Source organism: Rhagoletis pomonella, unplaced genomic scaffold, assembly GCF_013731165.1.
Source record: "Rhagoletis pomonella isolate Grant_MI unplaced genomic scaffold, Rhpom_1.0 Rhpom_scaffold_02494, whole genome shotgun sequence".
Taxonomy (NCBI): domain Eukaryota; kingdom Metazoa; phylum Arthropoda; class Insecta; order Diptera; family Tephritidae; genus Rhagoletis; species Rhagoletis pomonella.
This window is the reverse complement of record NW_023461048.1, coordinates 1-27,526: the sequence shown is the minus strand read 5'-3', so window position 1 is coordinate 27,526 and position 27,526 is coordinate 1. Positions and strand designations below refer to the sequence as shown.

The 27,526-nt window shown below is 36.9% G+C and overlaps 4 protein-coding genes across 12 annotated transcripts; 2 read left to right on the top strand and 2 right to left on the bottom strand.

The window, feature by feature from the left end:
• Nucleotides 1-354: 354 nt before the first annotated feature.
• LOC118753459 lies at nucleotides 355-15,715 on the bottom strand. Of its 7 annotated transcripts, none has more exons than XM_036488342.1 (5): nucleotides 15,610-15,715; nucleotides 9,985-10,718; nucleotides 3,104-4,539; nucleotides 1,238-2,519; nucleotides 355-394 (listed from the first exon to the last, which is right to left on the bottom strand). In XM_036488342.1, exons 2-4 carry the CDS (start codon nucleotides 10,589-10,591, stop codon nucleotides 1,296-1,298), a joined length of 3,267 nt encoding a protein of 1,088 aa, XP_036344235.1. In that variant the 5' UTR covers nucleotides 10,592-10,718; nucleotides 15,610-15,715; the 3' UTR covers nucleotides 355-394; nucleotides 1,238-1,295. The 7 variants fall into 7 exon arrangements, with proteins under 7 accessions (XP_036344235.1, XP_036344229.1, XP_036344233.1 ...); XM_036488336.1 differs by lacking the exon at nucleotides 15,610-15,715 and adding an exon at nucleotides 12,333-12,477; XM_036488340.1 differs by lacking the exon at nucleotides 15,610-15,715 and adding an exon at nucleotides 12,333-12,477 and having other exon boundaries at nucleotides 9,985-10,713.
• On the top strand, nucleotides 14,683-19,844 carry LOC118753458 (intraflagellar transport protein 122 homolog). Its single transcript, XM_036488335.1, is given in 16 exon segments — nucleotides 14,683-14,895; nucleotides 14,986-15,213; nucleotides 15,280-15,490; nucleotides 15,621-16,388; nucleotides 16,484-16,540; nucleotides 16,596-16,760; nucleotides 16,817-17,061; nucleotides 17,125-17,607; nucleotides 17,676-17,950; nucleotides 18,266-18,413; nucleotides 18,477-18,677; nucleotides 18,758-18,851; nucleotides 18,853-18,879; nucleotides 18,936-19,092; nucleotides 19,174-19,286; nucleotides 19,629-19,844. Coding segments are annotated over 16 exon segments (3,438 nt in total). The 5' UTR covers nucleotides 14,683-14,830; the 3' UTR covers nucleotides 19,830-19,844.
• On the bottom strand, nucleotides 16,302-22,901 carry LOC118753461 (NADPH-dependent diflavin oxidoreductase 1-like). 3 transcript variants are annotated; one of them, XR_004994810.1, is made up of 4 exons: nucleotides 20,868-22,901; nucleotides 18,945-19,054; nucleotides 18,271-18,401; nucleotides 16,302-16,397 (listed from the first exon to the last, which is right to left on the bottom strand). XR_004994810.1 is itself a non-coding variant. In XM_036488345.1 (2 exons), exon 1 carries the CDS (start codon nucleotides 22,638-22,640, stop codon nucleotides 20,898-20,900), a length of 1,743 nt encoding a protein of 580 aa, XP_036344238.1. In that variant the 5' UTR covers nucleotides 22,641-22,901; the 3' UTR covers nucleotides 16,302-16,397; nucleotides 20,868-20,897. The 3 variants fall into 3 exon arrangements, 1 of the variants encoding a protein (XP_036344238.1); XR_004994809.1 differs by lacking the exon at nucleotides 18,271-18,401; XM_036488345.1 differs by lacking the exons at nucleotides 18,271-18,401; nucleotides 18,945-19,054.
• Nucleotides 22,902-26,501: 3,600 nt separating this feature from the next.
• Nucleotides 26,502-27,320, top strand: LOC118753457 (SURF1-like protein). Its single transcript, XM_036488334.1, has 3 exons — nucleotides 26,502-26,735; nucleotides 26,799-26,920; nucleotides 26,989-27,320. The coding sequence occupies exons 1-3, from the start codon at nucleotides 26,538-26,540 to the stop codon at nucleotides 27,185-27,187; spliced, it is 519 nt and encodes a 172-aa protein (XP_036344227.1). The 5' UTR covers nucleotides 26,502-26,537; the 3' UTR covers nucleotides 27,188-27,320.
• Nucleotides 27,321-27,526: the final 206 nt, after the last annotated feature.

The following is a 27,526-nucleotide window of genomic DNA, read 5'->3' as shown; positions in this document are numbered from 1 at the left end:
AACACTTTAGTCAGTGGTGAATACATTCCCTCCTCCCTCCTCTACTCAACAATTATCTATACTTTTTAATAAAATTTTTAATACAAGTCCCATAAGTACCTTATAAGAATAAAAATTTTTAAATTTCTATATATCTGTTTTAATATTATTTTATGTTATTTTAACATTATTTTACAACTTAATAATAACTAAAGTTAATTAATAGTTATCTAAACGCTAACTTCGAAACTGTTTTTCTTTAAAATATAAAAATCTATTTATTTTCAGTTTTTAACTTGCCATATCCGCGGTTTCCCATCTTTTGAGTCATATTCACCAGCTTTTTGAAATGCGGCACTTTAAGTTCCGACTAACTCACCATTGCATGCAGGTGTGTTGTTGTACAAGTTAAAATCTGCAAAGATTTTTTCATACTTATTTTCCATCTAATTAGTCAACTATTACTATAATGTGAGAGTTTTTAAAATATACGTACATATGTAGTATGTAATAAAAAATATAAAATAATTCCTAGTTAAGCAGGTACGTGTGCGTGAACGCACCTCTCCATATAATAACGAAATCCCGACATTTTGGCCAAATCTAGAGGCTGGGTTCTCTTTTTAAATGCGGCCGAAATCAAGGCCAAAGCTAAAGTATTTAAATTTGCCTCACATTATTGATGATTTGCAGTCGAAATAACATATTTTTTATTTTTGTGTTTGGAAAATACTGTACTTTTTTCTCAGAGAACCGACCCGTTAACGAAACCGAGCTTACGGTCAATTACTGAAATATATTTATTTTATTTAAAACTAATCTACATATTTATCAGATCTTAAAAAATCACTGGTATACCGTTGGCTGCGCGATTATTTAATTTGTGCTCTGTACTTTTATTCCAAAGTGCTGTTTTTGGAATTAGGTTTAATCGCACTTACCTACCTACCACCTACATATATCATTAATCTATATTATATGTGTGTACGTATATCGCCGTTGAAAGTGCAAAACCGCGTTTTAAGATAATGCCAAATCTCGTATTTGAGGTTGCCCTAATTTCAACAGGGTTCTCTCTTTGATATCTAATTATCTTTCCTTTTATATCAAAATCGATATTTTGGTGTGAATAGATATAACGATTGACGCCAGGAGTTTGCGATAAGCAAATCTAAAATTTGGCATTTACGAGGTTTCGCAGAACCACGATACACGCTTTTGCACTTCCAAACGACGATGTGTATAAGATTTTACTCACTCTAGAAATTCCAATCGTCTGCAATAATTGTACAATTAATGCTCTCCTAAAGCCACTCCTATTCCGCGGGTTTACCCTCCGCCGATTGTTGCATAAGATCTTCTAGAGGAAAGAAATCTCCACCACTACTGCTGCCGGCATCACCGCCTCTGGCCGCAGCTACATTGCCTTCACCATTGCCACCAGTCGCCGCGTCACCGCTTGCCGCTGAAGATGCGCTGGTTGTTGCAGCGGCTGCACCATCTGCCGCTACCTCTGACGTTCCCTCCTCCTCGGTGGTAGTCGCTGCTGCAGCCGCATCTTTTTCGAGCACAGCTTGATCTTCTTCTCCGCCAGATGCTTCCAACATTTGTTGTTGTACTCTAACGATCGGTTGCCCATCGGCAGTGTACGATACCGAAACAGGTATCCGCGTGCCGTCTTCACCAATAACATGTGCACCTTCGCCTAGTTCACCATCGTGTCCTTGTTGTATTACCAATTGTCCGTCGGCGTTCAGAAGTGAAGCATCGATCAGTTGCGTCTCATTGTTCTCACCCTGCACCAAAACCATCTGACCATTAGCATCCGTCATCATTTGTAAGGTTTCACCATCAAGCCCGTCGCCAGATTGCAATAGGCCGGCGCTTTGTAGAAGCTGCTGGATTTGCTCGGGATCTTGTACCAGTATTTGGTTGCCATCAGCATCGGTAATAATGTGATTATCCAGTTGCAATAGCTGACCATTTTCATTAAGTATGAACTTTATTTGACCGCCCTCCACTTGCGCTTGCATGGCCTCGTCTAATTCCATTGAAACTTGTTGATGATGGTCGCCTTCTCCTTCACCGCCAGCAGCGGTATTGTCCGATTGGGCATCGCCATTAGCATCTGAAGCGCTCGCGGCAGCAGCATTTGCCCCCTTTCCTGAGGCTGATTCAGCTCCCTCCGCTTTAGAAGATTGTTCAGCCTTTTCCTGTTTTGCTCCAGCAGTTCTCGCATTTTCGTCGTTTGAGTCACTGCCTTTTTTTGCTTCCGACGAGGGGGATTTATCTTCCTGCGCTGATTGTGATTGCATATGCTCCTGCGTATCGTTATCATCATCTAAACTTGGCATGCTAACAGGGGCAGACACTTTCCTATCAGCACCTATACTACCACCACTGACTTGCTTTTCTTTTCCACTGTTTCCTTCAGATTTGCCAACTGCCGTTGGGGTTAAGCCTTCGTCAGGTTGGTCCAATACTGGCATATCTATGCTCACGGATACGGGCGCAGTGCTTGTCGGTATAGATTTGGAGCTCTGCAACGGAGTAACCAAGAGTTTATGAGTAAATCCGAGGATGCAATACTTATATTACGATATCGTCACCATAAATACAAAAGACGATATTTGAAAAAATATCAAATAAGTAGAGCATTTTGCATTGATGATGACGATATACGACTTTAAATGGAGAAAAATACAGTGCGTCAGGGCCACACTACGTAAGTGAAACTTCTCTTGATTTGGTGTACGCACGGAATTAATTTTCTGATATGAAGACAATGGGAGCTGAGAATATCTTATTGGCTTGAAATATATATACATATATACTTACAAAATTTAGCGCATTTTATTTGATACAAAACAAATTATTAAACTCATTGCATATTCCATAAATGATTATAAATTTATAGTAGGTGAAATAGGAAATATAAAAATTTAGACATATGTACCTACTATATTAATATAGCGGAGGAATAATAAAGAGAGATGATGCCCTTTCCTTGCATCACATGTGCCACAATTTTCGTAAAGATTTATGAATTCTGCACTGCCGCTGCTATCGAAGTTTCACTTCAAAATGTAAGATAACCTAATAAACTATTTTACAAAATACTCACATCTCTTGCCTCTTGTGTAGTTCCAGTTTCTGGCTGTGGAATAGTAATATTAAATGTAATACCACCCGTGCCTTGTTGTGATGTGATAACCAAACTGTCTCTACTGCTTTGTCCAGTCGCAGATGTGGTATTTGTAGTTGTTGCGGTATTGGCAGCTGATGTTGTTAACGTATCGCCAGCGCTATCATTTTTATCGGAATGCATTTTCTCAAAAATGCTTTCAATGTCAGCTTCCACGCCGCTACCGCCACCTTGGTGCGATGACAGATCACCACTGTCGCCGCCATCAGCTTTGTTGTCGTCACTAAGTAATGCAGCAGCACTTGGATGTAGCATACTACCACCCGAACCCGATGACGATGAAGTGGTAATTGTAGTACCACTGCTTCCACCACTACCAACGCCTTCCTTGTCCTGACGATGCGCTTCCATATGTTGATTATAATAATTTTCTTGTATGAATGTAAGAGAACAGATGTGGCATGAAAAGAAACGTATGTTGTTGGCTGCGGTAGGCAACACATCTGTGTTAGCAGCACTGCTTACAACGGTATTTACTGTATTGTCACTTAATGCCTCGTCGATGGTTTCTTGCAATAACTTCTGTGTAGTCAAAATATTTTGCGACGTCGCTTGCTGTTGTTTTGTTGTTATCTGTTTGACTATTGGCGCAGATTGTGTAACGATTTGTTGATGTTGTACAACTGTAGCGGTTGTGGTCGGCTGCTGCTGCTGCTGCTGTTGCTGGGACTGCTGATGCACTTCGAAATGCTTAACTAGCAATTCGCGTTTTGGGAAGGACATGGAGCAGGTGCCGCATTTGAAGTAGTTGGGCTGATGCTGTTTGGCATGGACAGTAGCAGCTTCACGCGTCTCAAAGCGTTGAGCGCATAGCCGACATTTAAATGGTTTGGGCTTTACACCAGACAAATGCTTTCTGAAGTGCTCATCAAAGAGCGCTTTGTCTGTGGATTTGAATTGACAATGGTTACATGTATAAAGTGGTGTGGTGGCGCCTGTTGTACTCGCCGCCTCTGCTGCCGACTGCTGTGTTAATGGAAGTGTCGTCGTACTTGTTACTACAACATTTGTGCTGTGATTCGCTTCCATATGCTTTCGCAAAGCTGGCTCATTTACAAAATTTATATGACAAACTGCACAGGTATTATCCATAGTGGTATTGTGTTCCCGCACCATATGCTGTTTCATGCTACCAAAGTTCGGGAAGATTTTCTTACAATTCTTGCACTGGAAATTTTGTGATTTGCATGTTTCATAATGTGTATTAAATAATCGCATATCAGATGTCTTATAATCGCATGAAATACACTTGTATATTCTGGTTGTCTTGCGTTGAAACGTTTGGGTGCCACCCACTGATGCATTCGGACTTACATTTTGTGTAGATATTTTCATTTGCTGCACAGCGCTAACAACTTTATGTGCAAAAAGAAAAAAATAAATATAACAGTGTGTAAGGGAACAAAAGTTTTAAAGAAATCTTATGAAAATTGTTATTTTCAATTGTATGCAACTAAAAAAATGACGTGTGGAAAGAGACAAAGACGACTATTTCAATGAACGTGAAGGTATTTTTTAATGGTCAACATTGTCATGTAATGCCTAGTGGAAACTCAGCAATATATAAAAAAATGGGGTGCTGACAGATTACTGGAAAATTGCATTGGTTTTTCGCAATTTACTCGAAATTTTGAGAGTGTACGAGTCAAACGGACTTCACACTCGGATTTAGCGGTTCGATGTACATGTCGGTAGGCGGTCTGGTTAAATGTACGGATCACTTTTTTCATGTGCCGGTGTAATTAAAAAAAAAATAAAATAAAATAAAAAATTCAACACAGAAGTTAACTTAAGGCCTTTGCAGCCATTGCTCTTGTAACATAAAATTTTAATTTTAATTATAAGTTACAGATACTTATCATTATTTTCCTCCCCTTTGTGTGACAATATCAAGGCGCACGCCACAATTCGGAGGAGAAGCTCGGCCAAATACTAACATATTTGTAAGTGCCAATCTATTATTATTTTATTGTTTTAAATTGTAGTAGAATGAAGTGCAAAAGTTTTAAGTTGTTAAAAAATCGCGTTGTGTTTTGTTAATTTTTTTACGCATTCTCTTTCATGCAAAGTATGTTCGACAATTTTTTTGCTTCGACTAATGCACATTCAGAATACAAATTATTAAAAATCAACGCGATTTTTTAGGAACTTGAAACTTGCACTTTATTCGACTAAAATTTAACTGCATACTCAAACATTTTTTTTTTAATCTGATTAACAAGTATTAACAAGTTGAAAATTTAAATGCAATTTTGCAGAATTTTTATAATTTTTGCGAAAAGTTTGAAATATGAATTTATATGGTTTTTGTTGGATAATGAGCTATAATTTAATAAAAAAATAGATATTAAATAAAAAAAAAGAAAAGGCATAATTTGAAAAAAATGTTGTGTGCCTATTTATTTTTCCACCACTGTACGTTTATAAGTGAAACCATTTAATTTTTAAATAAGTACATACAGTGACGAGCAAAACTGTAACATGGTGTAACACTTTTTATTTCAGCCACCGCTATATTTTCAAGTTGTAACGACTTTCATCCTTCTGTTGTATATTCTTGTTGGTGCACCCCACTTCCTTTCTCATAACGATTTGAATTCAATACAACAATAAAAAAACCAGCATACAAAAATGTAAATTAGGGCAAATGTTACAGTTTTGTACTGACTCTCAGTTTTGCATTTTACAGTTATCTTTTATTTCCTTAAGAAAATTTACAGCAATGTCATCGCCGCCAGGAATGCGTAATACCACGTTTCCACGCATCGTAATTCGCACTCTCATTCGTAATTCGCTCTCCCATTCGTCATTCGCCATCCAAATACACTTCGAATTACGTAATTCGCTATACAAAATTTTGAGAGGGAATTACCTCATTTGTAGGTAATTCAGATCGAATTGCCATGCGAATGACGAACGAATCGGTGCCTTCTTTAATATTTATCGGAATATATTAGTATTATAATACATATATACATATATATTAATATTAAAATCTTTGATGAATAAAATTTTTGCTGCCTCTTCGATATTTTCAGTACACAAAGATAATAATAAATAGCAAAGAACAAGAACATGAAGTAGAGCTGCCCAACGAGTTCCTAATATGTGTTGTGGAAACAGGGTAATTCACGAATTACTTAGAGAGGGAATTACGAAGCGTGGAAACATCGTATAACACCGTCAGCAAAAAAATATCAAAAATCAACGTAATTGTTTAGCAAATTCAAACTTACACCTTATTATACCTAGATTTAATGGCATATAAAACTGCGCATCAAAAAATTTTCTAACCTATATCTGTGTTAAAAACTTTACAATTTTGATGAAACTTTCTTGAGTTATCCTAATTTTTGCAAAAAATTTTAAATTTAGACTTCCATGATTGCGGTTAGGTACAGTTGTGGAAAAAAATGAGGACACGACATTTCTACAAATTTTGCCTATTTTTCTTTGGTTTATTCAATATTTATTATTTTTTATAAAATTATAGCTCATTATCTAACAAAATCCATATATATTCATATTTCAAACTTTGTGCACAAATTATAAAAATTCTGCCAACTTGCATCTAAATTTTCACCTTTTTACCAGATTTTTTTTTTAAGTTTTTGAGTACGCAGTTTTCTACCCCATTAAATTTGAATAGAATGAAGTGTAAATTTTAAGGAGCTAAAAAATCGCGTTGATTTTTGCAATTTTTTTTTTAGCGCATTTTCTTCCATACAAAGTATGTTCGACCACCATTTTTTTTCTTTTTTTGTACGGACTAAAGTGGGTAATACATTCAGAATAAAAATTATCAAAAATCGACGCGATTTCTTAGGAAATTCAAACTTGTATTTTATTCTACTTAAATTTAATGGGCTATAAAACTGCATACTCAAAAAAAAATTCTGAAAAATCTGTTTGAAAAGTTGAAAATTTAGATGCAAGTGTGCAGAATTTTCGTAATTTTTGCACAAAATTGTAAATATTAATTTATATGGTTTTTGTTACGATAATGAGCTATACTTTTATAAAAAAATAATAAATAATAAATAAACAAAAGAAAAATAGGCAAAATTTGTTGAAATGTCGTGTCCCTATTTATTTTTCCACCACTGTATATAAACATTCATAAAAAATTAATTGATTTTAAATAAAAAAGTCAAAACTAGTCAAAATAATGCGTTTCTATTATTTTGGCCATAGATGTATGCATACCCTTTTTTAGGGAGCGAATTATCGATTAAATACACTTTTAGTTAATCATAATCCCGATTAGGTAGCTGTTGGCCACACGAACAACGCCTCATACTCAGATTTACTAGATCAATTCGTGTTCTTGAGAAAAAAAGATTTCATGATACAAAAATCTGAGTACAGTGGCCAGCAAAATTTTTTTCTCCAAATTTTGAAAATCTAACGTTTTTTTGCCTGTTTTTGTTAAAAATATCATACAAAGCTAATATTGGCCAAAAAACGATGATTTTTCGAAATTTGGAGAAAAAAAATTGGCCGGGTACTCAACTTTTTGGATCATGAAATTATATTTCTCGAGAATACGAATGGATCCAGTAAAACTGAGTATGAGTCATTGTTCGTGTGGCCAACAGCTATCAAACGTGATATATGCATACACTAGGTTTATTAAGTTGTGTTTTTGTTCCAATTTTTGTAATACAATTGAGGTATTCAGAACGGTGTCGTAGTGTCGTATTGTTGCATGTCGTAAGCTTTAAACGCCTAAAATATATATTAAGGGGGTTAGCAAAGTACCATCAAGTGTTAAAAAATGGTGATTGTCGTTTAAAGTTCTCTAAACATTTATTTAAGCTTTTACATACAACAATACGACAATTACGACGCCGTTGTGAATCCCTCAAATGTATGTAATTAAAATATAATGCTAAACGAGTACCTTACCATGTTGCTCACTGAAATGAAAAAATAAGCCGACTTCCAAAACGTATCAATGTTTGGATACTGTTATACTGCGGTATTCAAAGTGTTTGTAAATGCAGAGTTGCGACACATTGCAACCATATACATTGCATATTTTAAATATTCAATATAGCAGTGAACAATTTTCCTGGGTTTTCCATTTTTAAAACACCAATGGTAAGCAATAACAAACGAAGCATTAACTTTGTTTCTGATGCGCTGATTGCTCTAACGATGCGTTTCGATAACTTTTCAGATGCGTTTTGGAAAAGTATACATTAACAATATTTTGTAGTTCGGCGTTATGGAACATTATACTTTATACGCAGCAATTGACGTTTTGGAAGTCAGCCTTACTTACTTTAATCACAAAGGCCCCACCCAACAATTTTTTTATTTTAAGTACAGAATCAAAAAATATTATAAAACTAGTAATTTTTAGCAAAAAAAAAAACCGACTTCAACTCCCATATAAAAAAAATAAATATATATATATATATCTCATGATCCGCTGATCGAATCTTAACCAGATTAGTATGGGACCACCTCTGAGACACTACCTTTCCGATGCAAAAAGAATTATCGAAATCGGTTGACGTGGTCCAAAGTTATGCGGTAACATACATAAAAAAAATAAAAATAAAAAAATATTCCGACGAACTGATAACCTCCTCCTTTTTTAGAAGTCGGTTAAAAAGAGTATCAAACACAGGTAGAGCTTTTTAAAAAGTGGCATGTATCTTCTTTGTTTTTGTATATTTTAATGCATCCTAAAATCGGCGAAAAACGCTATTCTAAAAAAGTGTTGGTTGGGGCTTAAGGTAACGATATGTATTATGTAAAATTTTTTATTATTATTATTTTTTATTAAGTAATTAATCAGGTTTCGACTAAATAGCTAGTTCAATTAATTGATTTATCGCACATCTCTACTCAATTTTAATTTGCTTCCACCTATGATCACCTTATTTAATTGCCGTCTTACGTATGGCGACTGGTGTCTAGTTGTTGGTATATATATTACGCAAATACCTCGCATAATTACTAATTTCTATTGTTTTTTGTGTCTAAATCCCGTTGAACCAATCACATGCTAAGTAGCTAAAAGGGAATTTTACCCGAGCTGAGCGTTCTTTTGTCGTTCGCTTCCAAAAAAACGCTGCTAATAATAGATTGGCGCTTACACATAGTAAGTGTTTGGCCGAGCTTCTCCTCCCACTTGTGGCGTGCGCCTTGATGTTGTCACACAAGGCGGAGGGACCTACAGTTTTACGCCGACTCCGAACGGCGAATGTATTTTTATGAGAAGCTGTTTTTCTTGGCAGAAATACACCCGGAGGCTTGTCATTGCCTGCCAAGGGATGACCGCTGTTAAAAAATAACCTTTTTCTATATTTTGCGATGAAATTTTGAATTACTCAACTTGTAATATATTTAATTGATTGTAACAGTTCGTTCAGGCAGGTAGTGATTTACTTTCGACTGAATTTCAAACCCCTTTGAACTTGATTTGTAGAACCTGCCTGATTAACATACATATAGGCACACGCCACCATCTTCAAAAGAGGCACAACTCAAAAACCATTTTCAAAAATATAATTGCCTGTGGATCGCACAGATTCAACGCAATTAATACAAAAATAGGTATAACAGTAGCTTTCTGGTAAGAGAATATAATCAGGAAAAAAAAAACATATTCACATTAATTGGAGATAAATTGTGGAAATAGATATCCAGTTAAATTTTTTTCGAGTTGTGCCTATTTGGAAGATGGTGTGTGATATATCAAAACGAGCAATCATCGATTTAAAATTGGTACTTCGTCAAAGCATTACTTACATACCGAGGCAAATATGTTGCATTGTGATACATACCTGGAGGTGACTGCTTTCCCACACTTGAATCACTAGACACAGTCTGTAGAACTTTGCGCACTCGACCCAAATCACTAGTTGTATCTTCGGCAGTGCGTGTGACGGTACCGCTATTCAGTTTCTGCATTTTTATAGGAGGCGATGGCGCACTACCTCCGCCACTGTCATCATTCAGGCCATATTTCTTATGCAGCAGATTCATTAAGTTGGTTCTAACGCGCTCAACATCATTCTCCAGTCGATCCAAATAATTAAGCAGGTTTGTACAACGTGCGCACACAACATCGTCTACGCTTACAATGACCATAAAAGCATCACCCACAAGCTGGCCAATTTTGTTCGGAAACTTGGTGGCAGTATGCGAAGTCTGTGTTTCGGTGAGCAAATTTTGCTGTTGACTTGCACCCAGTGCATCGTCGCATACATAGCATCGATTTGAGCTATTAACATGTGTCTGTTGCAGATTATGTGTGTTACTGGACGTCACAATACCGGAACCAACTTTCTGTTTTAATATGCGGGGCTGGCTGAGACCGGTAACGGTCACAGCACCGCTCGTATGCAAGTTATGAATTTTGCGCACCGCGTTATTCATCTGATTATTCATGGCTCGCTTAATTTTAGCAGTGAAGATCAGCCACTACGCACTGCTTAGAACACAGCAATGCAGGTATGTTCTAAGTCACCAAATCCACAATCGTAATAAATTATTTGCTTTACTGCCACCGGCTAATCTGGAAAAAATTATGTACACACATAAATGAGTAAAATAGCAAAAACTATATAAAATAAAATGTATATATTAATGTGGCCGTTCCGCAAAAATCCTTTAACAAGACCCAAAAGTCTATACTTTGGTTACCCATTCACCAGACGGTTTTCGTTCGATTTAACCCTAGTATATGCTTCGTTAAGTTTTTAACGACGAAATGACACATGCTCCAAAACCCGAATTTTGCCTCAGGTCAGCATGCCGATTAGTAAAAGGGACAAATATATGATACCATGAAGGATAGAAAAGTATCACAAAGCTTGGCATCCGGCGGCGGCACTTTTTTTTATCATTTATTTTATCAATTACATACATACATACATATGTACTTATAATGTGAAAAAAAAACTTCAAGTCAATTTAATTTAACAGTAAACCTATCCATTTATCGATTATTTATGCAACCCAACATCAAAAATAGATTTTTATTTGAAAATTTTAACTTTTTAACATTCGATAGATATGTACATATAAATTCGAATGTCTGCATCCATCTCACACCATGTTATGCCATTCTCTGAAGGCAGTTTCAGTGCCCGGACAAATCTTGTTCTTGTACACCTAAGCGCCATTGGTAAACCCCACCGCGCGTTCGGATCACAAGACAGATTTATTCACTACTGGACAAATTACAACTTCGAAAAATATTTGAGACTTCTCACAGCTTCTAACTATGCAATACACCCCATTAAGCACGGCGGGTGAGTTTCACCATGACCCGCATAATTTTCAAGTTATATATGTAACACGCTCAGTTCTTACATATTTAATCACAAGCGAACCACTTTATAAAATTCTTACACCAATTTTCGCTAAAATAGCTCTATACCGCAAACGCAACCAAATTCACACCGTTCACTACTGTACGACATCTAGCTAGCTAGCAAGCCACAAAATGAAAAGCAACTTAACGAACGAGAAATCGAAGCACGAGCAGATGCAGTTAAATTTGCTGCCATGACTCTCGTCTGCCTACCTGTGTGCCTTAATTTTGCCATCTTTGACGAGTTACAAAATGGCACGTTGGTTACAAATATTTTTATCACAAATTTCACCAAATTTACTTTTTAATCCACTTTAGCTATCCCTAAAACTTTGCAACTTCAATAATAAACGCTGCAACTCCCTGAACACACCACATCGACCAAAAAAGCAACACTGTACAAAAATTGCCGTAGCGGACCAGAAAATATTCCAAACGCCTTGAAGTTCCGCACGAAAATGTCGAATTTAACGAACAACCTTCGCGTTCGTTCGATTTTTCTGCGCCATCAAATCCAAATCTGCTCGCAAACGCTATATGCGCGAAAGAGACAAACATAAAGCCGAAAATACAACTGATCGAAATTCAATGTTTCGTCAAGTACAAATCCAAAATGGCCGACCCGCTGAATTTCTAGACTCGGAAGAAAAACGCCAGGCGTGATTTCAATTATTTCTATGCACCAATCCCATTTTCCAAACTATACAGATAATTTTGTAATTTTTTTTCTGAATATAACTCAATATTTCTCTACCTTAATTTCTATCGATTATTCGCTCTTTTCACCGAATAAATTAAAACTAGTATAGTCACCTCACCATCAAAAAGCGAAGCGGGAGCAACGCGGCGTTGCGCTGCAACAGAATAAAACCGACGCCAAATTAAATATACTGCTTTTCCCACGCACAGAACACGTTCTTCGCTCAATCGCTGCTTTCTGAATACTGAACGGCAGAGCCGCACAAGCGAAGTAGCAGAGTTCTAGCATTGACGTTGACGAACGCTGAGGGATGCCAAGACTCAACTCAAAACTTCTGCTACACGTTTATATACATATGTATGTATATACACACAAACATCTTTATATATACATATACATATACATAGATATGTATGGATGCATGAATGTACTATGTATTCGTATACGCTAGCTGTACTTTTTGTAGAACAAGCAGCTAGGGGAGCATTTAGTAAAAGCACCCTATATCTGCACGTTCATTTCACCATTAACGGCTAAAATTCTTCATTTGACCAAATAGCTATGTGTGTACATACAATAGATTCACATAGAGGGCCTTAAAATAAAAGTGTTAAGCTTCAAGAAAATGTAATCACTCATTACAAAGTTTTTATGTAATAAACTGAATTTTTATACCGGCTTTTTATTTCACAAAAATTGCCGGCTTGTTTTAATGTACATAGATATGTATGTATGTACACCTATGGCCAAAATAATAGAAACATGACATTTTCACTATTTTTTTTTTGCTTAATGTTCATTATTTTTTATAAGAGTAAATCTCATTACAATAAAAAATTTACATAAATCCTAATTGTGGACTTTGTAAGGAAATTAGAAAAGTTCACAGAAGTTCAAACTTTGTCAAACTCTTTAATCCGAATTTTTATAAATAATTTTTGGTATACAGTTTTGGAGTCCATTAAATTTTAGTAGTTGCTAAAAATGCGTGACAGCCTCTACAAAATAAATATCAAAAATCAATTTCAAACTTGCACTTTATACACTAAAATTTAATGGGCTATAAAACTGGATTCATTAATTAATTTTAAAAATTCCGATTTGATGAAACTTCGGCCAATTTTTCAAATTTCCGAACAAAGTTTACAATTTTGATTTGTATATACGGCCCTTGTTATATAAGGTGCTATACTTTTATAATAAAATTTAATGAACATTAAACAAAGAAGAGAAAAATAGCCAAAATTTATCAAAATGACCTGTTTCTATTATTTTGGCCATAGGTGTACATATGCCCAAATTTATATATGTCCACTTACGCATATATGTATGTATGAATGTATGTATGTATATTTTACATTATGTTTACCAACCCAATTTGCCAAACGACTTCGTAACGACGTTTCCGACTCGGTCTGGTGAAATATTTCTTCGCCCGCGGCGTTCGCCAACGACTCATCAACGAACTCGCCGTCGGATGAAAAGCACACTTCGCCGGCGAGGCGCAAAAACGATATACTAGCGAACTGCAAAACGATGCTCAAAATCTTTAACAAAATCCATACAAATGCAATTTCAATTGTGTGCAATATTAAAAAAAAAAAAAAAAAAAAAATCGTCAAGCGCTCCTAAAAATTTCAAACTTTCCAATCTGAATTAAAATAAAAATATAAAGCAGTTTTATAACTGATTAAATTTTAGTGTAATAGAGTAAAAATTTTGTATGGAAAGATTTGACGTAGTTTCGAGTTCACCCAAACGACTTTACCTTACCGATGTCGTAACGACTTCGATTCGATGAGGGAAACGAAGTCGGAACGACGTTGCGTTTTGTATGGAAAAACGACTTCCGTTTCGAGTACAACCACACACACTTCACCAAACCGACGTCGTAACGACTTCGATTCGATGAGGGAAAACGACGTCGGAAGGACGTTGCTGTTTATATTGAAAAAAAAAACGACTTCGTTTCGACGTCGTTTCGAGTTCACACAAACGGCGTAACGACGTCGAATCGAACTCGTTCTCCCTCTGTCGCAAATTGGGTATAAACACACATGCTAGTGGTGTTAAATTCGATCTTTTACTCGAATACTTAAGGTGCACCAATGAAATAAGGACTGAAGGCACGTTAATGAAGTTAATGTTATGAGAGTAAGAGAAAACATACGAATTCCCCGCTGTATTTCTACACAAACATATTTGTAATTAAAGCCAATCACTAGTGTTTTCATTATTTTTATACCTTATACTCGTATGTATGCATTTTTGTCAACGTTAAGCTAATATTTGTGTAGTGGCCCAGATCCCTTAGACCGACATAGGCCGGATCACACATCAGACATCATACCATAAATTTTATGGGATTAAATGTACTCAATTTTACTATATTATTCGTTCATTCAGTAACGATTAACCACTATTTACGATCTCTAGTAGTACGGCGAAGCACATATGTGTCGTTTCCAACGTCGTTGCCAAGCTACTATGCAACAAAAGAAAGTAAACAATAATTAAATGCAATACCAAAGTTAAAAAATCATCAGAACCACTTTCAGATCTTTTAAAAGAGCCCAACAATTTTCTAAAGTATTCCATAAGTCTAGTAGCAATGCGTGGAGTACTTAAATGGGTTCAGAAAATTGAATTTCCAAACACCAAAGAAGACCAAGTCAGGTGCGTAAAAATCAGTAAAGTACCAACCGACTTAACGATCCTTACAATGAAAATATCCTCTTCGGCGTTTATGTTTTACACCTTTTTTAGTGTGCATTCCTTATGCTATCACCCTGAGGGAAAGCAACTAGTGGTGGCGGCCGGTGATCGGGTGCTTATATATGACCCAGATGGAACTTTACTAAATACTCTTAAGGCTCACAAAGATGTAGTTAATTGTGTGGCCTATGCTCGCGATGGCAAAAAGTTTGCAAGTGGTGCTGTAGACAAAACAGTTATCGTGTGGACACCTCAGTTGGAGGGATTGCTAAAATATTCGTAATTCTTTTCTGCAATCTTCACAACCCAGCATGTATGTACATATAAAGCTGCCTATAATTTCAGACATAACGACTCAGTGCAATGTATGTCCTTCAATCCGGTTTCACATCAATTGGCTTCTTGTTCACACAGTGACTTTGCTTTCTGGTCTGCTGACCAGAAAGCCGTGCAAAAGTACAAAATTTCCACACGAGTCAATTCATGTACCTGGACCAATGATGGCCAGTACTTGATACTTGGATTAGCCAATGGCAGTATTTCCATTAGAAGCAAAGTAAGTTTAGATTCATAAAAATAAACATATGCAGATATACATGTTATGGTACATAATCTATATACTACATACATATGTACATATTATGTACGTTTGTATGTATATACATACCTACTTACCAATTGCTTAGCTTGGTGAGGAAAAAGGCCGTTTCGATCGTCCAGGTGGTTCAAGCAGCAACGTCTTTAGCCTACAGTGCTGTCCAATGACTAGTACTGATGTAATTGGAGTAGCTGATTGGGGCCAAACACTTTCATTTCATACATTAAGCGGTCAGATGATTGGCAAAGAGCGAGCGCTGGGTTTTGATCCGCTATGCTTAACCTTTTTCCCCAATGGAGAATATTGCGTAGTGAGTGGATGTTCGGACTCATTACACTTTTTTACAAAGGAAGGCGTACGTTTGGGCACACTTGGCGAAGGTTTTAAATCCTGGATTTGGTCGGTTGCTATTCATCCCAACAGTCAATCTTATACGATTGGCTGTCAGAATGGCACACTCGCTTGCTTTAACATCGTTTCAAGTACGGTTCATGCGCTGTATCGTGAACGCTATGCATTTCGTGAAAATATGTGCGATGTCATAATACAACATTTAATTTCTGGCCAGAAAGTGCGCATAAAATGCCGCGATTTAGTGCAAAAAATTGCTATCTATAGAAATCGATTAGCAGTGCAACTACCTGAGCGTGTGGTTCTGTACGAATTAAGTTCTGGTGAAGAACAGCCGATGCATTACAAAGTAAAAGAAAAGATTCAGAAGAAATTCGATTGCAGTCTATTGGTAGTATGTGCACGTCACATAGTCCTATGCCAGGAGAAACGTCTGCAGAGCTTGGACTTTAACGGCATATTACAACGAGACTGGATAATGGACTCTTTCATACGCTATATTAAGGTGAATGAACTGCAAGAAAAAGGAAACAAACAAAAATTTAACGCAATTTGAAAAGCAAAAACTCGTATAACATATTGATAAATTTATTATTTTAGGTGACGGGTGGCCCATCAGGCCGAGAAGGTCTTCTTGTTGGCCTAAAGAGCGGGCAGGTATTTATGTCTTGATAGCTAATCAATATTAGTTAACTGAATCGAAAATTCTCAGGTTTTTCGTATATTTTTGGACAACTCACTTCCACTTTTAATTACCAGTGTCGTATCAGCAGTACGCTGTCTAGATATCAATGCGAACCGCACTAAGATTGCTGTAGTGGATGATACTGGACGCCTAGTTGTTCGAGATATTGTTAGTGACACTCTACTTTATCAGGTTTGTACAAATGATGCACATCAAATCACTTTGAAATATTTAAAACGAATTTAAAGGACACTGGCGTGAACTCTGTAACCTGGGATACACACCTGGACTCAATGCTTTGCTACACGCACACTGTAGGTGGACTCAGCATTCGCGTTGGCAGTCTGCCCCCACGCGGCCCCCAGAATATGTTAGGCGTAGTAGTGGGTCTATGTGGGGCCACGGCTTTTTGTCTGCGTGGCAACGTTATGCATAATATACCACTAGCACTTGGCGCAACCATGTGGCAATTCGTTGAAGCGGGACTCTTCGAGTAAAATTAATTATGCAACGTTTTCTTTATTCCGCTTTTTTACCTCTTTAAAACTACTTACAGAGAGGCCTACCAAGTTGCCTGCTTAGGTGTGACCACAACCGATTGGGAAGGCCTTGCACAATCTGCTCTGGAAGCTTTGCATCTACATATAGCGCGTGATGCATACGTAAAGGTGCGCAATCTCTCTTGGCTGCAGTTAATCGATGAATTAACTGATAAACAGAAACGTGGAGAAGTGTCAAAAGAGGTGCTACAAGGGGAGAGCTGTGCATATGCTGGAAAATACAAGGAGGCTGCACGTCTTTATCAAAAGTGCAATCAGCCCATGCGTGCATTGGAAATGTATACTGATTTGCGCATGTTCGATCTCGCACAAGAATTCATCAAAGATGGCTCGGATGAAGCGAAACGTGATTTAGTGAAAAAAAGGGCAGAATGGGCATACTCCGTCAAGGAGCCACGAGCAGCCGCAGAATTATTATTATCAGCTGGGGAGCATCAACGAGCTATAGACATTGTAGCGGAACAGGATTGGGCAGATATGTAAGTTTTGCAATGCAGCTAAAAATGTAATTTAATTTAATTAATCAACTTCTTTTATTAATTTAAAGTTTATATGACATTGGCCGCCGATTAAGTTTGAGTGAGAAAATCTCACTGGAATCGGTTGCATTCAATTTAAAGCGGTTGAAAGCTTTACCATTAGCAGCTGAAATCTTTAAGAAGCTCGGCGATGAAGCACAAGTGATACAATTACATGTTGAAGCACGCGATTGGGCCGAAGCTTTCCGACTTGCAGAAAATATGCCAGAAATGTTGCCCACTGTCAATTACCAGCATGCCCAATGGCTTGCTGAATCCGACCAATTTATTGAGGCACACGAAGGTTCGCTTCAGCATTCCTTTATGCTATACATACATACATATCGCACACCGTCTTCAAAAGAATCATAACAAAAAATTTGGCATTTTTGAGATTATGGGCTAAAAATGTACGCAGAGCTTTTATTTACCTTTCAGCAAAAAGCTGGAGCAAATTTTTGTTATAATTTGTTAAAAAACCCTAAGGTAAAGCCGCCCTAAGGTAGTTTTTCGCGTTTTCTGACAAACGTATTATTTTGAGTTGTGACTCTTTTGAAGACGGTGTGCGATATGTACATAGTTATATATTTTTTAAACTTTGTTTTATTATTAAATGTAGCTTACTTGAAAGCGGGGCGCATGAAAGACGCAAATCGTTTGCTGAAGCAGCTCAGCACATCGGCCATTGTAGAGGAGCGTTTCCTAGATGCCAGTTACTTCTATTGGCTACTTTCAAAACAATATTTAGACATTTACTACAAGAAAGAGTAAATATAGAGTAACTTTGGTGTCCTGTTATTATTTACATTTGAAAATTTTACTTTTTGTAGTGAGCAAAATCCTGTTGACCACCATTATAAAGAGTATCAAAGCCACTTACGAATTGCTAAAGTATATTATGCTTACAGTGTAATATTTAACTATATGAAAGAACCATTTACGACATATTCACCAGTTAGTCTATTTAACGTAAGCCGTTTTATATTGAACGAAGTCGAGTACAAAGGAACACCAAAGGGGGTGAGCTTATTGTGAGTAAAAGAATTTCTGCCTTAAATCACAAATCGAGAATCATCATTACTTTTTTTATCTATGGTAATTTTTTTTTTAGTGCGGTTTTGTTCACACTAGCTAAACAGGCCAAACTACTGCAGGCTAATAAATTATGCTTGGTTGTGAATAAGCGTTTGCAATCACTAAAACCGCCCCCCCGGTGTCCAAGAACAAATTGATGTGAGTTTCAATTCTCTACGATTGTTTATATTGAAGCTCATTGGTGGTTTTTATAGATAAATTACCTGAATAGTAAGGCATGCAAGAGTGGATTTAATGATCCCGAAGAGCTGTTGCCGCTCTGTTACAAATGCTCAAATTATAGCCAACATTTGAATGGCAACATTTGCCCAACCTGTAAACAAGATTACATATTTTCATTCATCTCTTTTGGTAATCACATCAAAAATATAAAACTGACAATAATGAATTTTATACTAAAATAACGTTTAACTGTATACTTGTATACTTTAGAAATTTTGCCTTTAGTACAATTTTACCCTGAAGTAGATATTACTGATGCAGAGGCAGAACGATTGCTACTCGCGCCGCCGAAACCTGCCGAGGAGGGTGATCCTTTTAATGAGGTAACTAAGTACATAACATCTACAAGTTTGCTGGAAGAACGCCATAGCTCAAAAATTAAAAATGGGGTAAAAAGTTTGTTTTGAATCCAGTGTCTTCATTGAACAAAAATAAAAACCAAAATACTATAGAAGGTACAATCGTAAAAATTATACCAGCGGACAAAGCGCTCAGCAAACATTTACTTGGTTCTTTACTTTGGTCCAATAGTGGTCGTTTAGCTAAAATTGTGAAGGAAAAGAAATGGGATTATGCGGATCTTTCAGAAAACGAGCGATATATGTATATGTACATACATAGTACAATGTCAAGTTTACATTCTCATTAAATTATTTCATTGAAAGGATGTTGCCAGCGCCTTACCCCTAAGCCTTGATCGGAATGCATTGCGAGCAATTGACCCAGGACACATTTTAATTGTCAAGCGACGTGAAAACAATTTAAAAAATATATATTACCGCAATATTTTACCGGATCTACAAGTTACTTTTTGTCCGGAATGTTTGTTGGTGAGTTTTCAAGACATTCGTGGCGTTGCTTCCTAATTATTTACCGAACATTTCTTTTTAGGTATTTTATTCTGAAGACTTTGAGCTACAAGTACTACAGAAAGGTCATTGTCCCTTTTGCCGTACATCGTCGGAAAAACTATTTGATGAATATCTGTAATTGTAAAATAGGACGCGATACAAAGTTCCGTTTTTAATGGAGATAATTCATATACAAGCAACATTATAAATCAAGCGCGTTAGCAAGATTCCTTCGTTAAGGCCATAAATATAAAAAATAGACAAACCGTATATTAGCAATGTCTTGCAAAAACAAGTGGAAAGAAATGAAAAATCGGTGCGAGTCTAGAATACCAACTGTTTAGGTATAAGAAAACTCGATAGTTGTCTTTCGATAGAATGTTTTTATGCTGATCATAATCGTTTTTAACTTTTTGGGCGGAAGTCCGAGACAATTGTGAAATCAAAAGGTCAAATGAGAAGATCAAGTATCTCGAAAACTCACAGGCCGTTGAAATCTGAACATGGAAGTAAAAATCCAATTTTTTGTACAAAAAGAGAGTTTTCTTATAAGACACTTATAATAGTGGGCAAACAAAATTCAATTTCCTCTCATTTGATATACTATTTGTCTATGCCAGGGGCCCTATTTTTCCGTAATAAGTATCCTCCGTCCGACAAGAGACTTGCAACTCTAATGAAGCATTTATGTAGATCATTAGTTTTTGATGGACCATTTTTGCAATAGAACACTATTAGTACAAAATTGATTTTCTTCTCTCGTTTTCTAAATTTGTAGTAACAGATTTAGGACAGTTTTCAATAAATATTACTGAACGAGATTACTTAAATGTAGGTAAGTATTATTTTAAGCCACTCAAAGTGCACTTAGGCCTTGTGTTGTTATAAAAATAAATTAAGGCTCAAAATTTCATATACCGCTATGAATATCAAATAATTATACAACTATATACTAGCTTTTAAGCTTTCATGCATTTCTTAGTCACTTTATGTACAATAGCACCAAAAACAATTTATTTAATAAATTACAAAATACACAAAAAATTCACTAACCATTTTATTACAACGCACGTATGTATGCATTTATGTCCAAGTCTCCTCTTGATATCTCCGTCCTTTGATCATTTTATCCAGATATTCCTCATTCCCGTCCAATACCTCTATGAAAGCCTCATGCACTGCTTTGGGCATACTATTCGATGATCCAGCCACCATTATAACGGCAGATTTTTTCAAAATTAATTCACTAATTAGCTCTTTCTGCTGTTTTATTAAATGTTGAACATATATTTTATGGTCCTGATCACGTGAAAATGCTACAAATATTCTACAAGTCTTCTCCGCGTGCCAACGTGTAAAATCTTCAGCAAAGTGATAATCCTTCGCTTTATTTCGACAACCAAAGAATACAATTAATTCGCCGATTTTGCCGCCATTTTTTTCTTGTTCCTTCTTGTACTGTATTACACTCCGAAAAGGTGCGATACCGGTACCTGGCCCTACCATCACAATTGGCGTTGCCAGCTCGCTAGGCAAAGACATTGTTCCACGTTTTATTACCCCATATACTTGACTTCCAATGGTCAGCGACTTCAACCAATTAGAACAAAGCCCAAGACGAGGCTTAGACATTTTGGTTTTATACTCAACTACTGCCACCAGAAGATCTAGTGAACGAGTTGTAGGCATTGAAGCAATGGAAAAACTTCGCGGTTGTATTATGGTAAATAATTCAAATAAAATGGGAAGGTTAAGTTTCGAGGTGCTATGCCGGAAGTCCTGCAAAACCTCGAGAATGGTGCGCCGTGGACGATTCACATAGTTTATTAAGTCATCTAATCCCTCTAATGAGGCGAATTCTTCTAGTTTCTCTTTCTCTAATTCATCTTCGCAATTTAATGATAGAAGTTCAAAAGCACGTTGCCTTGGACAGGCGTTCAAATCCCATATATACTTTGCTAGCATGCCAACAGTCACTGGTTTTGCGTAAGCCAATGGCACAGGCATATCATCATATACCGTGTCAAGTTTTACTACGGTACTTTCATTAAAACCTAAATTATGTTCTTTAACTAGTTCGAAAAACTGCAGAACTTGCTCGTCTGCATTGCTGGGACGTAAATCTAAGATATCACCGGCATTCCAACTAATAATAGATGGAAAGACAAATCTCAAAAATCGTACATCTTGAAAGTGATCTGCGGCAGTAGTTCGTCGATTTTCCCCCAAAGTAAAACATACAGCCTCATTCTTTAGTGGCCATTGCAGATGAGAAATTTCTGCTAAAGGCGTTGTCGGATGGGAGTATGTTACATTCCATTTAAAAATTGCCTTTGCTTCTCCATTTTTTTGTCGTTGGAAAGGTATAGACTTCCTCAATTCATTCCATAATTCTGCTATCCACGGCAAAGCCGTCGCACTAGGTCCATGGTCATGCTGGTCATCACACAATCCTAAAGGCAGTACGGGACTTGCACCCAATTGTAGTAGACGTTTGTTCAGCTTTTTAGCAGCAAAATTAAACTTAGCATAGCTAGAATCCCCTAATCCCAAACAGGCAAACCGCAACCGTTGCAACGAGTCTGATGGTAAGCTACGACGCAATAAAAATTTCCACGTTTTCTGCATATTATCTGGTTCATCCCCATTACCTGTGGTGGCTACGACAAAAATAGCCAATTGTTCCTCGATTAAGTGCTGCACTGGATACTCATCCATCGGTAGAACTGGTCCATTAAAGCCCCACGTTTTTGCTTCCCGCCAAATCTGTTCAGCCACATTTTGAGCAGTACCTGTTTGACTTCCGTACAATATAACCAAGCGCATTTTCAGAACTAAAAATTTGATCTTCTAGATGATTTCTTTTCGGCAATTTTATTAAATCGAGCACATGGAGTAGAGCAAGGTGCATTTAACAAGGTGGCGTTGTTGCGACAGCTGAGTTTTTCGGCGTGGAGAGCATTACGTCAAAATGATGTGTTTGTTGTAACTTATACCAATGACAGTATGGATATCTGCGTATAATTTATTAGTGTAATTTTTTACTTATATACGGCTAACACCCCTTGTGAAATACACCATGGAGTAGAGCTGGAAAACTATCGATGGTTTTTGACTATCGAAAACATCGAAGGTTTTGTAACTTTGAATGCCCAATCAACATTTGGTTTGGTTAATAATTCGAAAATGATTGGACAATCAAACCGTTTCGAGTCTTACCTTCGATAACTAATGTGGGATAGATTAGTATTCGATTCGAGAACTAGGCCATTTTAAAGCAAAACGGAACTTTCCTTATCCATTTTATTTTTCCTTCGTTATGAATTCAAAGTCCAACCCATTATCGAATTGAAATTTTAATGAGAGGGAGTGATTGGAAAATGAGTTGGATTGCACTTCCTCTCTTGTTAAGGTAAGAGAACCCGTATCGAATGTATTTCCAATACACAATGAACCACAGTACATTTAAGAAAACTCCATTCAGTACTATAATTCCGATGTGAGTTTTCCAGTTTATAAAACACAAGCGTTAATTATGTACTTAACTATCGATATTATTCCCCATTAAGCATGAATATCAGCATACATTAAAGATGAATAATATACATAACCTACATTTTGTTCATAAATAACACATAAGTATGTATATTTTATCCACGAAAAGAACTTTTTCTAATCATAAGGCGAAATTCCCCACAGTAAGTGTTGTCGTGCGCGCAAAACGAAAACGCCGCACACAGCCCACAAGTACTCCTCGGGGCCCAAATGGTGAAAAACTGCTAAAAGGTTTATTACTGTATATACCAAGGTATATTTAACGCCTTGGTATATAATGTGCTATGAACGTTGCAAAACTAATGCTTGAAACACAATACCCGGCGAACGGCGAAGTTCGCCGAGTTTGGCGATGCCATCGTTCCCCGTTCGCCCTGCTATTCCGACTACTTTAACAGAATTAGAGCGGTGGCGAAAACAGCTGATACCATTTCGTCGCACTTATAAGTTAGGTGACCATATTTTGAAAAACGAAACCAAATTTAGAAATGATGAAATGATAACAAATATAAATATAAGGCAAGGGGGAATTATTATAAACTATTTAATTTTAAGCCAGATTTAACGAATCGATCACTGTATTTTACAACCATTTAAAATAATTCGTGTTACATGCTGTTTTCTTTTAAATTTTTGAAAGTAAAAAAAAAAACATACGACCACCTTTGGCATGTACTGCGGCCATCGCCCAGCAGAGCGATAGAAATAAATCTATCGACACGAAACGCCGCCGAGCGAACTTCGCATTTCGCTTTGGCTGTGTTCAATTTCATATGCTGGCGGGTGTGCTAATTTTGACAGCGGTAATTTCGCTGTAGTGAGTTCGCCGTTGGCCGGCATTGTGTTTCCACGGTAAGGTTGGTTTTGAGTTCGTTCTCAGTTCGATATGCATATTGGATATTGAATCAAAGAACGTAGATAACAAAAAGGGACAACTCGTTATAATTGTGGTGGAAGTGCAGGGGCGTGCCTTCTCTTTTCATCGAATCAAAAAACGCACTAGGGCAAAAGAGAAGGCACGCCCCTGTTGCGCACTTTCGCTACAATTATAACGAGTAGTCCCTTCTTGTTATCTACGTTCTTTAACTATGTTCCCATTGGCGTAATTTAGAGGTCAATCTTAATTTACGCATAAATTAAGTACAAACTAAGTAATTTCGCCTTGTAAAGTCTCTCAGTAAATTAAGATGAAAGTACGTAGTTTATCTTAAACCAAGAACCAAGTCACGAACAAATCAGTGTCGGCTCTAATTTTATCGATAATAATCGAAAAAAGTATTGTCCCACAACTGATATGTCATTGTGTTTGGACATTTTTGTTTTTAATAATCGCGCGTGGTAGTTTGTAAAATATTTCCAGAAGCTTTCTCTTTTGATCACTCATCTAAAATCTAAAAAATTACCACAAACAACTCAGAATATAAAAAAATACGCAATTACTCACATTCGCGATCTCTTTTCGTTAAATAAACAATAACACAGGGTTGCTACAAAGCTGTCAAGAAAAATAAAGAAACGCGTGTATGAACGCACTTAATTTAGTGAGGTATTTTAAACGAAACAAAATATTTTATGTTGGTAATGTGAACATAGTTTTTGATTGAAGGTCATTTTCGAACGTTCGCCAAAACGTTTATAGGATAGCTTACACTCATACATATATACAAATGCTTCTTGAAGCCAAAAACCATTGATAAACTTTTGTTCGTTAACAAAAATACCGACATATTTTAGCAATTCTAATCTACTATCGATAGTGTCGACATTTTCGATAGTACCGATACTATCGATGGTTGTTGTTGTAGCAGCATCAAGTTCCCCAAAGAGTTTTTGGGGAGTGTTGCTGGAGTGACAGTCCTTAACCAAATATAAATATGGGCCGCTCCGGTTACGAATACTCGACTGTCGTGGGAACGTTACGTTGGTCGTGGCCATCGATAGTTTCCAGCTCTAACCGGCCGTCTTCACGTGCTGGAAAATCTCGCTCGCGTGACGACGCATGCGAGAAACCGCACGTGTAGACCGCAAAAAGTACGAAGCATGCTTTTTCTCGCATACCGAGCGGTATGCGAGCTCTCGCTTGCAAAGAACGTAAATCTATAAGAAGAGACAACACGTTATAATTGTAACGAGTGGGAACATCAGTAGCGTACTTTCTCTTTTGCCCAAATACGTTTTGTGATTGGATGAAAAGAGAAGGCACGCTCTTGATGTTCACACTCGCTACAATTATAACGTGTTGTCTCCTCTTATAGATTTACGCTCTTTGTCGCTTGCTTGCAACTGTCATTTTTGTTGTTTGACAGCTATATTCTCATTTCGCAGAATTCTTCAGAGTAGCAACATCGTTCATTTTGGAGGCAAATACAAATTTAGAAGCAGTCATTTTTCATTTGAAAATATAATACATCTCTTTATGCAGATTTTCTAATTTTCTCAAACTTTTAAGAGTCGGCAAGGCTTGAACCTTCTTGTTTGGCGACATTTTACAAATGAAAAAGTATGCTGTCAAATGCCCAGTCAACAAAACTCTATCTCGCTTGCGAGAGAAAAAAGCAGAACGCAAGCGAGATTTTCAAGCATGTGAAGACGGCCGGTAACTGACCATCTTCCCGTGGTGGAAAATCTCGCATAAAAGGTGACGCATTCGAAATCATACAATTATAGACCGCTAAAAGTACGTAGCATACTTTTTCTCGCATTGCGAGATCTCGTCTGCTTTCAACTATCTTTTTTGTTGTTTGACAAGTATTTTCTTATTTCGCAGAATTCTTCAGAGTAGAAACATCGTTTATTTTGGTGGAAAATACAAATTTGGTCTGAAAAGCGAATCTTCTTTATTGGCGACATTTTACAAATGATAAAGTATGCTGTCAAATGCCTAGTCAACAAAACTATATCTCGCTTGCGATGTATTTAACGTTCTCTGGAAATTAGGTGGAAAAACTAAAATAAAAAATCGTCATTACGGAGGGAAAAATCGTCAAAACGTCATTGAGCTAAAAAAAAGTGTCAAAATGATGACGAAATCGTCAATTCGGCAATGCTGCATGGAGTTTTTGCTTTTCTTGAGAGCTGCGTACTGGCCTTATGCTATGGCAACATTTTTATCAGCTGATCGTTAACCGCTAGTCTATTTACCATTGTGCAATTAAAAATAAATAAATTATGCTGCGACTCGCTGCAAAAACATTTGTAAAACACAGCGTTTCAACAAAATTAATTGCAAATCCATTTGGGAAGCTGCCTACGTCAAACACGTTTTCTTTGGTTCATCGAAAATGGCAATCGACTGGTGGGACTGGCACCGCTACCATCCGGATTGATAGCAACAAAAAAATAACACCTCTTGGCTGGTTCCTCTTGGTAAGTCGCATTCTCCAGAGTTTATTAATTTTATAGCAGTTATTCATATTTCCTGAATATCAGCTTGTCCCAGTGTCTACATTTGGTCTAGGGTGCTGGCAAGTGAAACGCAAAGCATGGAAAGAGCAATTAATCAGGAACTTGGAGCTTCAAACCAAAATGTCACCAGTACCACTACCCACAGAGTAATGATGCATATATAATTAAACTAAAATTATTGCCTTTATTACTAAGTTCAATTGTCTTCTTTCAGCTTTAGCGAGGTGTCTGCTATGGAGTATCGGTTGGTCGCTGTGCGTGGAAAATTTATACATAATAAGGAACTTATTATGGGACCTCGTTCATTCATACGCCCGGATGGAAGTGAAACCGCTGGAGGCTTATTTTCACAACGTGATATCGGCAATGGCTATCTTGTGATAACGCCGTTTAAACTGGCAGATAGAGAGTAAGTACCTTGAGCTGCCTCGGAGCCAATAGCAATTCAGTTCTAATGAAGATATCGATCCTTTTAATACTTACAAACCTGTTAAAATCAATTGAAACCATGTCATGTTCATTTTGGTGAGAACGATTATACCATTGATGTATTGTGGAACGATTTTCCGTCATCCCTTGTCAAATTTGGTTTGGAGACAAACCGGTCTCGGCATTATGTCATCTTCAGTCTCATTTTTCGTTCTGAATAGTTCGTGTTTCCTTCCGCTTTTATGTATTCATGTTACTATCTGTTTTAGCTGTCACTAGGTCATGCATACCCATCTAAGTGCGGACGCAATACATCATACTCC

What these genes read in the sequence shown, in the direction of transcription:
- LOC118753459 (XM_036488342.1), bottom strand. Translation starts at nt 10,591, where the DNA reads ATGAATAATCAGATGAATAACGCGGTGCGCAAAATTCATAACTTGCAT. An exon ending in GGGAAAGCAGTCACCTCCAG is followed by an intron (nt 4,540 to 9,984) that starts GTATGTATCACA and finishes TTGCACATAAAG; the next exon opens with TTGTTAGCGCTGTGCAGCAA. An exon ending in CTACACAAGAGGCAAGAGAT is followed by an intron (nt 2,520 to 3,103) that starts GTGAGTATTTTG and finishes ACTCCGTTGCAG; the next exon opens with AGCTCCAAATCTATACCGAC.
- LOC118753461 (XM_036488345.1), bottom strand. Translation starts at nt 22,640, where the DNA reads ATGCGCTTGGTTATATTGTACGGAAGTCAAACAGGTACTGCTCAAAAT.
- LOC118753457 (XM_036488334.1), top strand. Translation starts at nt 26,538, where the DNA reads ATGCTGCGACTCGCTGCAAAAACATTTGTAAAACACAGCGTTTCAACA. An exon ending in CTCTTGGCTGGTTCCTCTTG is followed by an intron (nt 26,736 to 26,798) that starts GTAAGTCGCATT and finishes CCTGAATATCAG; the next exon opens with CTTGTCCCAGTGTCTACATT. An exon ending in CCAGTACCACTACCCACAGA is followed by an intron (nt 26,921 to 26,988) that starts GTAATGATGCAT and finishes GTCTTCTTTCAG; the next exon opens with CTTTAGCGAGGTGTCTGCTA.